Source organism: Podarcis liolepis (genome assembly GCF_965112155.1).
Source record: "Podarcis liolepis genome assembly, chromosome: 2".
Classification (NCBI taxonomy): Eukaryota; Metazoa; Chordata; class Lepidosauria; order Squamata; family Lacertidae; genus Podarcis; species Podarcis liolepis.
The window spans coordinates 32,200,496-32,216,774 of record NC_139555.1 but is presented as its reverse complement, the minus strand read 5'-3'; the positions used below and the strand labels follow the sequence as shown (position 1 = coordinate 32,216,774).

Here is a 16,279-nt window from a genome sequence, read left to right as displayed (position 1 = left end):
AGTCCATTCTCACGAGACACCAGCTTGGCGGGTGGGTTTGGATTCACTCCTGCGGGGACATCAAATTGGGTGGCTTTTCATGTCTTTCAGCACTTTATTTCCTTCTACCTTGCAGATAACCTTAGTAGTAGGTGTGCTTCAAATTAATTAAAACTATTCCCCCCCCCCGCCTGAAAAATTATAGTACTTCATTAGAATTGCTCCATAACGGTCGATAGACCAGATGGTATATTTGCAGTGTAACCTACAGTGTGGTACTGGAATACTTAAGGTCCTTCATGTGGCATTTTTTTCTCGCTTGGAAATCATCTCCCAGTAAAGGACAGAGTACATGCCTTGTTTAGCCTTCTGTTTTTTTCTGCTAATTCACTAGCCTGGTGTATATGTCTGTAAACCAAGCAGTGACTTACCAGGACTACTCAAATATGCAGGCTTCTGCTTCTAAGCTAAGTGTTAGCTCAGTGCATCATCTAAACCTGGACTTGTGCTTAAGCCTTCTCCTTACTATAACTATGAACTTTGGCCAAGAAAATCCCGTACAACTCATGGTTAGCGAAAAAGAACTTGTCGACCAGCCTGAGCTTGGCTGACATGCTCAGCCAAACTTTGGCTTAGCATTTTATTAATTTATTTTTATTTATTAAATTTGTTAGTGACTTGATCTTGTCCAGGGCAGCCCAAAGTGACGTACAGCCAAACAGACAATAATTTAAAAAATCTGATGTAGGGGTACACAAGATTTGGGAGAAGATGAGCAGCTGCTAGCTGTTCTCTGGGAGTCCTCAAATTTGCAGCCTCCATAAGCTTACTGTCTTTGGCTTGCCTTGATTTATGAACCATGCCATTGAATCTTAACCAATTTGGAATTGTACCAGGTATAGGAGAAATGCCACATCTGAAGGAGGCCTTAGTTCTGCTAATCACAAGTTTATTACCGTACATGTTTGCTATTAAAAGTTAGAATTGACTGTTGTGTCTTATATAAGACCTGCATTCCTGAGCAAATTTAAAGTTAATTATAGTACCCTATTGCAACAAAACATGTGAGTCTTTTTTAAATAGTTGAGAGTCTGCAAGAAGTGTTGTTGCAGAACTAGAACTTTAAATAACGTGCCTTCCAGCACTTTCAGCAAGTCCATTTCCCTGAGGAGGATATAAATGAAAGGTTTTTTATCACTCACAGACTCCTTGTATCTTAGCAGAAATCGGATCAAACATTTTCACAGCTATAAACCTTAAAATAACTTAAAACTGGATAGAGCAATAAAACTCAATCACACACCAGTATCCAGTACTGTGAAAAGTTTGGCTAATATTGTCTTTTAATTGCCTAATTTAAGTATGATTAGAACAGAGCATTAATGCATCCTTTTACTCTCGTCCCTTTCCCACAAGCAGCCAAAGATTAAAAAAACATTTTCAAACTGACAATGAAGATGAAACTGTGCCTCTAGACTCTTTACAGGGGACTTCTAAATGGTTGCATGGATAGAAAATGAATGGATGCCTGTGAGAGCAGCAGTTCTAAAGCTTATCCATTGATTGATCTTTTTGTCTTGACGATAGAAGGAGCTTCAGCAGAGCAAAATGAAGTGTGTGTGTGTGTGTGTGTGTGTGTGTGTGTGTGTGTGTGTGTAGACAATCTGTAGCTTGTTGCCAACCTGTAGAGGCTGTTCCTTTTGCTTTTCGGTCAGACTGAATTCTTGTTGCTTAGATCCTATTATTGGGCGCTCTCCCTCTCCCCGCCATTGTTATAACTCCACATTACACTAATCTCTCACTACCTTATTTCTCTTCTCCCTGCTGCTTTTGTGTTCATTTGATTCCATAGCCCTTTACTTTGTTAATTACATTAGCAAACTGATTATCCACATGGGTCAGATCATCTGGATAATCCAGCTGTTCATATTTTCGACTGAGCGAGAGGATTCTCTTCTGAACCACCTTGAATGAAGAGTTCACACTGGGTCCTCCTAACGGGATGCTTCCTTCTGCTTGTCTTGAGAGTGTGTTAAAACAAAGGCAGGACCACAGCAGAGATGTAGAGTGCCTGTACTTTGTACTCTGTGGGAATTTTTCAGCTAGCTTACCCCACTTCACGTGGTGGTGGTGGTGGTGGCGGCGGTGGCGGTGGCGGCAGGGAATTGAAATGGGTCAGGCAGCAAAGATCAACATTTTAGCAACTAAAAATGGCCTCTGAGTGAAGAACTGTAGAATCCAGTCCACTATCAAGGTCTTTGTCTGTAATGATTAACCTCTTGTTGCATGTCAAAACATCACCGCTGCTGCAGTTTGACTTAATAACAGGTCCCTATGAACTGTGCATCAAAAGAATAGTCCCAATTCTTCCAAGGGTCAAAACTATGTAAACAGGCTATTTGTTGTCAGTCCAAACATTACACAGAGCTGAGTAGCTTAATTTTGGCTGCTGTAATATTGAATTTAGGATTGCTTCCACAAGGCTTGAACGAAGTATGGATGGATCCTTTGAAACTGTTCTTCTCACCATCAGATTTGTGCAAGCTGTTTTCCAAATCCACCTAGGTTGGCAGAGGTTTTATTCCTTTGCCACTGAAATTTATTTTGTGGTTGTAAAGGAAGGGACTTCCTTTTGCACTGTCCCCATAACTTGCAGAGTGCATAATAGTTTGGTGTGTTGTTTTTTTTAAAAAAAAAAGGCGGACAGTGGTTTCCCATCCAACACACGTATATTTGAAGGGAAGAGACTGAGGCAAATTTCATTCAGTTTTCATTTTGAACCGAAAAGCCAGAGGACTTTCAGAGAATTTGTAGGTACCTCAATGGCTGATGAAAGTGTTGGGGCAATTCTTTAGAAATTGTTCCATCGTTCAGGTATGCAGTGTGCTGAAGCCTCCACAAACTAAGACTGACAATGACTTCTAGATCCTAGAATTCACTTAATCCTTATCACTTTCAGCATTCTGGTTGTGATTGACAATCTACACTGCCAGGTTGGGCGCAAATTTCTGATTGCAGAGTTCACAGGGGCCTTGCTTAATACTGGCATATGCTATGGAAAGGATCTTGTAGAACATATTCAATACAGTGTTGCTGCTAAAAAGTTGGATTTCTTTTATATAACACTTGCATTTATCACCCTATCTCTTGATTTGGGTTTCATTACTGATTCAAGAGCTTACCCAAGTCATCCGGTCTTTTTTGCCAGCATGTGCTTCTTTCCTCGTTCTTCATACTATTTCTCCTTGTTCATGAGGTGCCTTTGTTGCCTTAGCCTTTACGCAAAAGGAAAATGCCATTCACTTCATGGGTGCCGCCTGTTGGGTGTAACGGTGATTCTGTCAGGACGTAGATTTGTGCACACTCATTTCATCCTTCTGAAGTGAATGCATCTGCTCAGTTGTATTGGCCAAGAAGACTTTAATGGATCAGTTTTTATGCCGTTTCAGTAGGTGTGGGCTGATATTGACACCCTGTTCCTTGGCTTCAATAGATTCCTGCTCTGGCGACGACCAGTATTCTCCAGTCTGCTGTGCATCGGTGAAATGTTGCCATTGAGGGGCAGATAATGCATGGCTGATCTCCTGTTACCAATGGCTTTTACTAGCAAAACTACCCCAAACTAGAGCAGAAGAAATAACACAACTGGATCTCTCCTTGCTACTTAAAGATACTCGCAGGAACATGGACAGAATCCAGCAGTTGCCACTACAAGAGGCTTTGGCCAGAAACCTGATAACCTTATGTGAACTCTAGCAACACAGCTGGAAAAGGAAGAGACGGTTTACAGCATTAACCGCCTGTTATTTAATAGCCATTTCAGTTCTCCCTCCACAGGCGGCAGCCTTTCCCCCCTTTTTATTGTTCTACTGTAACTATGAATCTTTTACTTGGTTTAAGAAAGTTTTGTATTCATTTTGCTAAGATTCTTGGCTTAACTCTCTGTAAAAACAAAAAATCAATCTCGTTTTTGTCTGATTTGGAACCTATGTAGAAATGTGAACAATCCTGAAGTTTAAAACAAAATAAAAACAAGACTTGAAACTTCTTGTAAACTTAAGTCAGGCAGGGAATGTGTAAATGAATTTGAACAGTCTGCTTTTATTTTACACTGTTTACTTTTGTATGGTCCCATTCTACAGAGGAGTATTCTCAATATTTTTTTTAATACATTTTTATTATCTTTGCTTTTGGCTGTCTTGTTCTTCCAGGGTTTTTTTAAAGCTCAGTCACCCTGCAGCATAAACATATTTTTATTCCAATGTTTATTCGTCTCTAGTACTGTCCAAGAAAGAGCAGAAGATAATTTTAAAGAGAAGTAGCCAAACCCAGTAGAGGTGATAAGATCACTTCATAGACTCTGAAGAAGAAAAGTCAAAGCTCTAAAATAACCTGTTCAGGAAGGTTTTATTAAGTGAATGTAAAATGTATTCCTAGAGCAGGGTTCCATGTGAGTGACAGGATCCATGATTTCTGCTTGGTTTTTGGTACAGATGCCAATAAAATCTGAATGCTGTCACTGCGGTGTGAGCAGCGTTGTAGTAGGTGTGCTTCTCTTGAATACGCGGAGAACGACAAGTGCTTAGAGCTTGCTGCAGTATGCCAAGGCTCCGAGCTATAAACAAAATGTTCCTGCTGCGAGATGCCAAGAGAACATTCAAGCTTGTTGAATTCTTTAATATTAAAGTGTGCAAGTCTGGAACAACTGGCCTTCAGCTGATGATATACTTAAGTAATGGCCAAAACACTTATCTTAGCAAATGAGTGTGCCAGCTATAAATATGGAAGAACCTTTGTTTTCATGAGCAATATATTTATCCCACTGTAATCTGGGAAAGTAGAAGGCATGTGAATCATACCAAATACCACTCAAAGTCCCACCAGTCCCACCTTGGGAATGAAGATGCAATACATAGATATGTTGTGTTACTACTTTTTAATCAACAAATGTGAGATTCATGCTTCCTTGGAAACTTGGTGGCTAATAGAACTCCATGGTTTTATTTTGCTCTTAATTTGCAAAAACTTTTTATTGTTTTAAAGCTTTGCCAGTTCCTTTTTAGTTTTGTGGATATGAACAATCTTGTCGCTTTCCTTTAGCTACCGGTATGTTAGAACATTAACCAAGTGCTTATTTGTATTTTAAAAGTCTTGATTTGATGCAACCCACAATTGGGGAAGTGCAATGGGAATGTTTTTAAATGTTGGTCCATGGAGAATTTTGCATAACTATATCACTTGGTTACTGTGGATGTTGGTTCTTTAGGCATGTGCACTTCCATTTTGTACAGTTCTACACTTCTGTGTGCTTTCTTTGTAAATACTTGTGGTCAAATGATGTAATGTTAGAGACTTATAAAGGCAGCCTCTTCTTCTCTATATATATCTGGAACCTTCAATTGCTGTACTATACTTAAAAAGTTGACTGATGCAAATTTCTAGACTTGTACTTGGTTGTGGGCAGTCTGCGCCCTTCCATTATAGTTAAATCCCACCATCACCTACTGAAAATATAGTTAGAATGTCTCTAAACCTGTGTACTGGTATCAAGTTATCTCGGAACACCTCATTTGTATTACCACTGTATTTGTGTACTTTAATAATTGTGTAAATAAATTCATAAGGACTTCTATCTATTTTGCCTTTATTTGCACATCTAATGGGTTCTCTGCTTATAGAACAACATATTTATTCACAGCCTTTGCCAGAAATTTTAAGGCAGGGGTGGGGAACCTCCAGATGTTGCTGGACTACAACTCCCATCTTCTCAGTCTATCAGCCATGCTGTTTGGACCTGATGGAAGTTGGATACCATCAACATCTGTAGGGGTTATAGGTCCCTCACCTGGGTTTTAAGGCCAGGCATCTGCTGTGACTTCTGACCTTTCTTGTGGAGTTAATTTTTGTTTTGCTAGCTTTTATAGTTTAGCAAGGCTTTCCCCTTTCCCCTCCTCTTGTGTGCTCCAGGAATAGTATTGGTTTCTAGTTGAGGTACTTGGGAAGACAGCAGTGTTCATTCTGCTGGGATGAATGTGAAATTGACTTGGGGTGTGGCCACTGAAATTTGAGGGAGGTGATGTGAAAATCTTCTGGGAGTTTGATTGGGAGGAAATGGAAAGTTCGAAGTGGAAAAAGCAGGGTGGGTTTATCACCAAAGGGTGAGATACAGTATAAGTCAGTGGTTCCCAATTAGCTAAGTACTGCAGACCCCTACTTTTGAAATTTTTGATACCTGTATGGTAGTTTTTGTTATGTGGATGGTGCCACAGACCCCTAGGTGGGTTATGTGGTCCCCTGCGGTCCACGGACCACCAGTTGGGAACCACTGCTGCAGACAAAAGTGGAAAGGAAGATGTCAGAACCCGCTATTGAGCACAGAATAATAGATCTGGGTCTATCTCACTGTACCATGCATTTTTCAGCATCGGGTGCTGAAACATTCATATAGCAAAAAGAGTTAATAAGTAAGGGCTGAGATGTAAACTTCAGAAACTAGTCAATATCAAAACTTGACAAAATGGAGTGATTCCTACCACCAGTGGCAGTCACAGTCTTTTTACTGTACCATGACATGTAGAAGCTCAGAAATAAAACCAGACATTATACAGTCATGTAGAATAAGCAGGATTGTAATAAAAGTCACATGGCTGTTAAGCCTCCAGTGGGATTATTCCAAAAGTAGCAGGTCAATCTTTGGGAGACCTGACTCATCTAAAAGATTGCTGCACTATACTACTACCCAGCAGAATACTATATCCTGGAGTGGCTAAGCAAAACAAACAGTGAAACCTTCATGCCGTGGATGGTTATGTATCACTTACACTGCCGTCTTCAGTTGCGCTGCAGATAGGCTGCATTTGGCCCTTCCAAAAGTGAGACAGACAAGGGCTTGTCCTTCACCCAGCAATATACCTGGCAGTAGAAGCTGGATATGCATGTAGAGATGAACTCTTGTTTCAGTATTTTCCAAACCTTATTTTCTCTCCTACTGGAGGCACACCTCACCTCACTTTTACAGCACTTTTAAGAGTACTTGAATAAGACCTCCTCTGTCCCTCTTGCAACAGCCTCCTTTAGTTTTGTTCCTGTTTTCCCTCCTTACGGCAGCACTTGGAGCAGCCAACAGAACACAGCAAGTACTCAGAATTAGAACCAACAATATTCTACATCATTAAAATACTAAAATGCATAACAGTAACTACTGAACCGTATTGAAAGAAGGATGGGGGGGACATTTTAAATGTCAGGCAGTAAATAAGTACTTAACGCTGATCTAGGAACAGGATTGAGAGCTTGTTGAAAGCAAAGTTGTCAAGTGGAAGCAGAATACCAGTGCAAAGAACGATAATCAGAGCTCTTGAGGCAGGGAGTTCCACATACAAAACACAACCATAAAAGGTCAGGGTGCAGTCAGGGACTTTTCTTCCCCCAGCCCTCTTTCTGCCAAGAAGACAGAGATCAGCACCCCATTTCTCCTGAACTAGCTTGCTCCCTCACCTGCATGCAATTCCTTATTGCCCATGGCAGGAGTGGGAAACCTGAGGCTCCCCAGATGTTGCTGAACTACAACTCTCAACATCTGTATCAGACATGGTCAGTGGCCCAGGATGATGGGAGTTACAGTTCAACTGCATCTGGAGGACCGTAAGTTCTGCATCCCTGGCTAGTGGCTACTAGGCGAGCGCTTAAATACAAGGCTGATGTAAATTTGCTTTTTACAAGTGTGGAAGCAATTTACTTTGGGTGCTTTTTGGTTTGCCTTTTCATGGCCCAATTTGAGAAGCGCTACTGTCAGGCACCGACCTACTTATATTCACTTACTTGGTGTTCCCTCCACAAGACTTAGTCAGCACTGATGGGATGCTAGTGCCTCTGTTCATTCATCATAAAGAAGAAGTGCTGGCATGTCATTGGCTACATAATTATCTCATACTGCCTAGCTATAGCTATAGGATTAGAGTTGCTTTGTCCAGCAAATAACTTAAAATCCAGAGAAGCTCTCTTACTGTATTAGTCTCACAAGGAAGCAACCTGGGTAGAGAAGGGCTGGGGGGCTTTATCTCTGGCCCCACCCTAATACATGGCTCCCTCTGCCATGCATGGGGAGATCTGAAGCAAGTAAGCCTATGCACAAAGATCTGGACAGGTGTTGGCTTCCCTGGGTCCTGGAACACTGTTAAGACTTCCAGTATCCAGGGAAGTCTCAACATAGAGGCCTCCCTGCTGCAGGCAAGAGGAATGGGGAGCCAAGCAGAGGTGTGCTGTTAAGAATGGGACCAGAGACACAGCCCCACACTGCAGCTTCATGAGAACAAAGTGAAGGGGGTCAGAGTTTCAACTAAAACCATTAAATGGGCTCAAAATGAAGCAACCACCTCTTTCTGGACGTAAACGCTTTCTATATGAATTTATGTCACCTGTACTTAATGAGAGTAAAGAACAATTTTGTCTGGTGTTTCAACATTTAGCAAAAGCATTTCTTCAAAACATTTTTATTTTTTTTAAGAAAAGCCCTTGAGTTACTGGCGTTCCAAGTTAATTTTGCCTGTGTGCTTTTTCCTAATTTGGGTTGTGCAGAAGCTATTGCCATCTGCCCCTCCATATAATTCACACTCATTCAGTGTTCAACCACCCTACAGTAAAGCCTGGCTGTTATTTTGTCCTAATAGTACTTTGCCATATGGTGAGCTGCTCAAAATAAACAAAAACAAAGAAATCTAGATTTAACCTAGTTTGTGTATCAGTAATCCTAAGGATTTTAGTTCCATAGCAGAAACTAGTTTCTAGACTTTTCACGCAAAGTACATATGTATTTGAGTAATATTGGGATCTGCTCTCTTTTCTTTTTAATGCCTGGTGCGGTACTGTACTAGGGAAGTGGGGTTAACCCTTTTCCACATCTGGTTTTCTTAATTTAAATCCCTTTGCAAAAGCTTCTGAAGGGGAGAAGTTAAGCAGAGGAAAAGTGTTCAAACCAATTATTTTCCTTCACTGCAGCCCCACCTAGAACTTTCTGTCTCTTCTCCAACCTCTCAACCCCCAATTTCAACACCACCCCCACCACCTGAAGGTGATCCTAATCCTGAATCTGCTAGTTTGTGTGATTGCTCCCCCAGCCCCATATTGCAGCATATCTTCATTTAGAATGTTTATCCCACTTCATAGCCCCGAAAGGCTCTCAGGGCAGCTTATGAAAGATTACCCTATTCAAATTTGGCTCCAGGAATAGAAGTAACATGGCGCCCTTATGGAGCTAGGATTATCAAGGCGGCATTCTCTGCCTTTATGCTTAGTCTTCCCTGGTTTTGACACTTAGTTTTTGCCCACTAGTCAGCAACTCCCACTGTTCTGCACGCTAAACATGCAAAGCGTTGCGTGTAACCCCATCTTTAAACGGCAGCGGCCGCAAATGTATGCAGACCCTTATTTAAAGCCCAGTGTTACCCTGAACCTACGGGTATTGCTGTAGAAAATACTACGGAGCAGGCACATTTCCCACAAATTGTGGAGCTGCATAAAATCCCTGGCACCTGAACTGGTTCAAGAAAAAGCAGCATACATCCTTTTTCAAGCTTGGTTCCAGAAGTGTGAGGATTATGTTTCATTGGTAATGCTTAACAACTCAGATACCTGGGTAGTATTAAGTAGTCATAACCCAGTGCTTTTCTATGTTCCCATTTTAAAACAAAGTTTGCATCCACACATTTAAAATACAGTTGCCTCCAAAGAATACTGGGAACTGTGGTTTGTTAAGGATGCTGGAAATTGTAGCTCTGTGAGGGTAAACTACAGTTTCCAGGATCATTTAAGGGAAACCATGGGCTTTAAATGTGTTTTAGATGTATGGTGTGCATGTGAACTTTGACTTCTTTGACTTCGATGTTATTCCTCATGTAGGTTTTCATATTGTGTCTCAGTAAATGACAAAACTCTTCCTTTTGGTACTTAAGATAAATTAGTGTGCCTTGTGAGATAGGATGGAAGCAGAGCTTGGTTAGGGTCATTGGCTTAACTTGTTAATTTGACCTGTTTTTAAATCAGTGCTCCATATATTAAGTGAAAGGACAAGCAGTTAGAACACCAACCACCTACATCCTTACTTAAGGTCGGTCACAAGAATTAGAACTTCCAATTTTTGAAGTACAGTGGTACCTCAGGTTACATACGCTTCAGGTTACAGCCTTCGCTAACCCAGAAATAGTGCTTCAGGTTAAGAACTTTGCTTCAGGATGAGAACAGAAAGCGTGCTCCAGCTGTGCGGCGGCAGCAGGAGGCCCCATTAGCTAAAGTGGTGCTTCAGGTTAAGAACAGTTTCAGGTTAAGTACCGATCTCTGGAATTAAGTACTTAACCTGAGGTACCACTGTATATTTCTGGCCTTCAGTTTGTGGGGGAGAGCTTAGAATTGCAGGCAAAGATCACCTAGACAACTGCAGATTAAAAGTGACAAGGCAACCTGATGGAGAAGTCAGATGTTTTTGCAAAGTAGTCAGGAGAAAAAAAAAACCCCTCCAAGCCCATTGTGTTATTTCAAGAAAAATAGATAGCCTAGCTTATATCTCTCTAGACCCACCAACCTCTGATCTAGAAGTCTTCCCTCATTCTAGAAGTGTGAACATGATTATTTTCCATCTGCTTCTCAGGGGCATTATCTATTTTTATGTTTCAGGTTTGGAAACCTAGCACGACAAATAGATGCCTGAGCTGAGGCTGGATAGAAAATTAGGCTGTTGACTAAGCCTCAGAATAAAATAAAAATAGCAGAAGAATGAATTTTCAGAGCCATAATTCCTGATGCAACAATATTTTGACAACAGAATAAATAGCTTTATTCACTATGGTTGTAACAGTTCACTAGAAAAGCATAAATCCAGATTACATTGACATGACATCCACATTGTATTACATTAAAGTGCATTTACATGAAAGCAGGGACAAAAGTGACTTCACTTGCTTCAAACCTGTCACGAGCACAGTCGTACACAGCCATATATTGCACGCACACACGCACACGCCGACAATTGAGACAGACAAATCCTGCACAAAAACATTGCCCATAGCACACAAGAGCTTTGTTCTCCTGGAAACCCTCCCTCACCACTGAGCTGCTGCACTTTTGAGAATGAAGAAGGCAAACCTCTGAGTGTACGGTAACGGTTGAAGGGGGCTAGTTTTGTTGAAGTATGAAAAGAATTGCATAGACTCTGGATAAAATAGCGTAGAAGGGACTCACCAGAATGGATCGTTTCCAAGCATCTTGTGTTCACACAACCTCATCACATGCCCCAAAGTGGTGTGTGCCTTCAGCAATTGTGTGTTGAAGAGGCCAGGGGAAAAACAAGGCTCTTGGTCACTATTTAAAGGTCTGTTGCATTATTCAACCTATTTGGTTCAACTGCTTTCACTCCTCCTCCAAACGGATAAAAATATAGATCTTTATATACTACGTATTTAAAAAGAGAATAAAAAATAATTTGGTACTTTTGCTTTATGTAGTAGAGAACCCAAGTTGGTTCTTTTGTCTGTTCGGATACCTGAATGCAGGGATCTGTGTGCGAGAGTATCAATGGACCCACAGTTTCCCCTGCACACACAATCTTCCCCATTCATCTTAGAAGGGCATACTGCGGACCTAGGCTGCATATCGTGATACGTGTGCCGCATCCCTTGAAAACAATCAGAACCTTTGTCCATTCAAGAGATGCTATGTGTGTTCTTGAGCACATGCAAGTCTCTGGATCAAAGGGTACTTGTGTAAGCTGCTGTAGCTCATTTTCATTTGCAGACGTGTTCTCCTGCATCAACCCTTTTGCGCACATTTGCATTCACACATACATGTTTACATACATTCCTTATAGAAAACAGCTGGAGGGGATAACAGAAAAGTCCATCAAATATAGAATAGTCAAACGTCATCTGGCACTGTGTAAGTTATAGCCATGTACTGAACAGAAAACAGTGTCGTAAATTTTACTTCACAGAACTGCACCAAGAGGTAGGGGGTTCTTTTTATCCCTTGCAGTTAGCATAGAAACTCGTGGAAATGTTGTTAATTGTACATTATGCATAGTACATTTCTTCTCTAGAGATTTTGCCCCCACCCCAAAAAAATATACATAGATACATAGTCAATGAGAAGGTGATGGGGTTTTTTCCTTGTTTTTTGTGAACAAAGGCGTTGTAAGCAGCTTTCTGTCTTGAGAAGAAATGTATGAAGCCAAGACTCAAATTGTCCCAGTAAAAAGATTTTCCTTTGTATCCCTGATTTCTGAAATCCTGCACTTCACAAGCTAGTTAAATTTATGTCCCTTAAAAAATGACACCTGGTAGGAGCTTGGACAAAGGAACATCATTCCTCCCAGCATTTGTGACTGTTTAAAACTACTGTTTGGCAAAGTCCTGTGAGGTGAAAGCAACACTTCCCTATGGCTCTAGCTTCCCATTTCTTATCTCCTTTCTCTCTTTCTCCTTTTCTCTTCTAAATATGTAAGCTATGATCCGGAGGGCTACTGAGCTCTGAGTCGTTTATTATTACTATTTTTATCAAAATGGCAGCCCCACTCACTCCTTGACAAATAGCTTTTGAAGCTTGGGGAGTAGGAAAGTTGTTAATATTTAGTTCTTTGCTTTTTATTTCACAACAATCAACATATTGCTTTCTAGGACTGGAAGTGTAATCCACACTGCAGTTTAATAATAAAGAGTACAGCATTTGCTGGGGGCATGTGATTCTGCTCCCCCGCCCCCAGCACAGTCCAGAAGCAGATGTATGATGTTGAATAAGCTCTACATGAGTCAGTGCAGCAGAACACATGTTTCCTAACCATCTTAAATCAACAGGCATAGCCAGAATTCTGCAAAGGATCTGCAGCTGAAAGAGGACAAGGAGACTGTTCCGTACAAATAATGTACTGGGTTTACAAATAAATAGCTGATGTATGCATGTCTAGGAGAATACAAAATAATAAAATTATCAGGCAAACATCTGGCCCCTGCCATCAAATACATTTTAATTCAATAGCCAGTATGAAGTTCTCACTAGATCAATGCTTATCTTGATTAAGGAACTTGATTAAGGAACATATTAATGAAATTTTGGCTATGTTGAGGAGCCAGCTTTGGACTGCCCCCCCTCAGAAGCTGACATGCCCTCCTTTGCAAGTGTTTTATGTGGTACAGCTATCTTAGCCTACCATTTTTTAATCCTTTCATCAGGGCATCAACCTGACACCTCATTTTGGTGCTCAGAGCAATCATTTCCTTCTCATAATGTAGGTTAACTTAGATCTTGGTATCTTCACCCAAAATACTATGCATTCCAGATCAAGGTTGATCTAAGTTTTGTGAGGTCGTTTTTGCCTGGGTTTGGCCATCAGCTGCTACTACTAAATTCAGAAGAATAGAAGCTTCTGCTAAATGTAATGTTATCAAAAGTAATAATCAGCACATTCCCCCTTTGGTTAAACATTATGTTAGAAATTAGAAGTCTCTGACTATTTTGTTAGTGTCTTGGCAATGCTCCTATTCATTCCTCCACATGCATGTGAGGAGGAAGTGCACTTGTTGGCCTCACCCCCTCCATCATGTCCCCATCAGCCCCTCCCTGCATCCCTCTGCGTGTTTGAGCAGAATTTCCCTAGGGAGGAGCCTGCTTTCTCTGCTGCAGAAATTGCATTTGACTGTGTAGAGAGCAACACAACTACAAGCTGTTGGGATCACAATGTAGGGAGGGTGCTAGCAACTGTGCCCCTGCTCTCTTCACTCAAACACTTGGAATCACATGGGAGGGAATGAGTGAACAGGGCTAAGATCACACTGCATTTTTAGGGAAAGAACCATCATCTTTGACAACTGGCAGAATGTGCCCAGTCATCATTTAGTGATCTTGTAAGCAAGTGACAACCAATTTTCTAACTCCGTGAGTTGGGACATGCATGCATGGATTTGACCTCATTTCTGGGCTCAGAGTGCATGGCAGAGTTGTTTTACCATCCTTTTCCCACTAAGATTATCACGTATCCTCATCAGTCTCCCTTCCACTAACAGCCTGACATTTTCCACATACGCATGGTGTAAGGGATGGTACAAGAGCAGAGGAATAAGCCAATATCTGTCTGCTATCATGTCATCTTACCCGTCTGGTGAGCTTGTAGGGCATGAATGTAGTGTAGTATAGTAACAGGCTGGCCAGACACTTCATGTTGAAGGCCAGGTTTCTGCCTGTGGCTGCCACTTGGTGACCCCCTATGTAAACCATAGGATGGGATCGATGCACAACTCAAAATTCTAACCTCAATTCCTTATATCAACTATCCGCATATGTGGTTTTTATTCAGAACTAATAACCCTAAAACACCCACCTGTGGAAGAACCTCAAATGCCTCTAATTGTGTATGCAAGCCCTTAGAATCATCGGCCCATCTTTAAAATACTTTACGAAGGAGCAGGTTAGAGTCCATGTTAATTGTGAGATGACTCACATTAAGTGGTAGTGCCTAGCGGAGCAAGCCTAGCGGTTCTTTTAAGTAAGGAGATGCTGTGAGTTAAACTGCTTTCACCTCCCCTAACACTGGGCTTCCAAATGAAACCCATCTCACCTCTGCAAACAACCCCACCTCTGTCCCCACAGGGTGCCATTTGCTGTCTGATTGTGACTCTCAGCAGCTTGTGAAGTAATATGTGGACAGAGACAGGAGAGCTGCACCACTGGAGTTTTAATTCCAAAGAATATGGGTGAAAATGCATTTGGTTAGCACCTTTTTGCAACTCTTTTTTTGCACCTGATCACGCAAGGTGTGGGCGCTCCCCCTCCTCCAGTATCATCTGGAACCTGCAAATGTTGGAGGCTCATGTCTAGAAATGAATAGCCATCACCTGTGTTTGGAAGGGCTTCCTCTATAAATGAGGGTCTGTTCTTAAAGCTGAGTTGAGCAGGGAGCACACAAGGATTGCTCTTTTGGCCTGCTAGAACTAAACATCACTTTTCTCCAGGTGTCATTTGAGAAGAGCAGTTGTGGAGTTTCCTGGGACGGACTGCAGTGTCCTTCTCAGTACATGTATAATATTTCCAGTAAAAAGGACAATGGAAACAAAACTCATAAAAAATCAATTTAACAAACCAAAAAGTTATTGAAAATTGTACAGGTATCAAAATTAGATTAGGGTTGAGTCAAATGATCTAAACACATGTGGAAAAGAATAGGTTTGGAAACCTATTAGAGACAACCAAGTCCCTGAGATTTCTCCTTGCTAAGCCATTCCTCCTTAAGCACACAAAGACATGGAAGATACATTGAGGTGCACCACACACACAAAAATAGACGGGTATTTCCTCTGCATTACGGGAACATTTATGTACACTTCCTCTCTAGTTAAAATACAGTTTCATCGAAGTGAGCATTTTCTTGTGATGCATAGTGGGACCTCTACATGTGTTTAGAAGGCCATTTGTTTAGCTTACAGCAGTAGGTATGCCCAGGCAGCTTAGCCTGAAGATCAACCCCATTTTAAGTGGGGAGAAAGGTTTTTAAACAAGCCAGCTTCCAAAGGGTGATCTCACAAGCTGGTTGGCCTCCAGTTCCCAAACAAGATGGCCCAGCCCTAAGCTAGTCCTAGTTCTAAAATAAATTAAGTGTTGAAATGTTCTGACTCCTCCTCTAAATATATGGCATTCGTCCATGTCGCATTCACACACAGGTTTCTGGGTTAGTTACAACTTCCCCGTTCTTTTCGTCTTTCAGAAAGTGTTCCACTTCAATAGAGTCCACCTTGGCGTTTCCAGATTTGTTTAACTCTTCTCTTTCAGCGACATCTTCTTGTGTGTGTGTTTCTGCTGGTTTTTTAATACAGAAGGCATTTCCTATAGCCAGCACCAAAGCCGAAGTGACCACTTCAACGCCAGCCATAATAAAAACATACATATATTTGTGTGTTGCGTCCAAGACTTTCCCTGGAAGAGAAAATTCACAGCTTCATCAACAACATGTTCAATCAAACCCATTCTCTAAGTTCCCAACTCTCTTAATTTGAAGAAACATTTTCAATAAATTTAGAATCCCTATGAATTCTGATAGCTCTTTATTTTTAACTTTCAGTATGGTACATGTGAGTGCGCTACTTCTTGGCTGATTGACAAAGCTAGCCTGTAACCACAACCACTCCACCTTGTCCCTGATCCTCAGTCTGCTCTTGCACATGTCTCTGTTCTTCTGAGCATGCTTCTGAGTACCAGTTGCCAAGAACCAGAGGAGTGGATAGTGTTGTTGGGTCACTGGTCTGATCCAGCAGGCTCTTCTTATGTT

At 41.3% G+C, this 16,279-nt stretch overlaps 2 protein-coding genes and 1 long non-coding RNA gene across 10 annotated transcripts in view; 2 read left to right on the top strand and 1 right to left on the bottom strand.

Moving 5' to 3' along the window:
* CSNK1D (casein kinase 1 delta) overlaps positions 1-13,033 on the top strand; it is a 39,793-nt gene extending 26,760 nt beyond the window's left edge. For 2 of the 3 annotated variants that reach the window (XM_083487240.1, XM_083487238.1), the window contains one exon: positions 3,473-5,611. Coding sequence is in view for 2 of the 3 variants with exons in the window: in XM_083487238.1 (XP_083343364.1) it covers positions 3,473-3,523 (51 nt within the window). In the remaining variant the exon portion in view is untranslated. Of the gene's footprint in view, positions 1-3,472; positions 5,612-10,647 lie in introns of those variants that run through there. The other variant, XM_083487239.1, reaches the window with a different exon arrangement.
* On the top strand, positions 4-2,662 carry LOC310699460. Its single transcript, XR_014522095.1, has 2 exons — positions 4-1,606; positions 1,639-2,662. It is a non-coding gene; the product is annotated as an uncharacterized lncRNA (long non-coding RNA).
* The window catches only part of SLC16A3 (solute carrier family 16 member 3), a 31,205-nt gene continuing 25,709 nt past the window's right edge, over positions 10,784-16,279 (bottom strand). For all 6 annotated transcript variants that reach the window (XM_083487222.1, XM_083487219.1, XM_083487220.1 and 3 more), the window contains one exon: positions 10,784-15,927. In XM_083487222.1, coding sequence (XP_083343348.1) covers positions 15,665-15,927 — 263 coding nt within the window. In that variant the 3' untranslated portion in view covers positions 10,784-15,664. The remainder of the gene's footprint in view (positions 15,928-16,279) is intronic.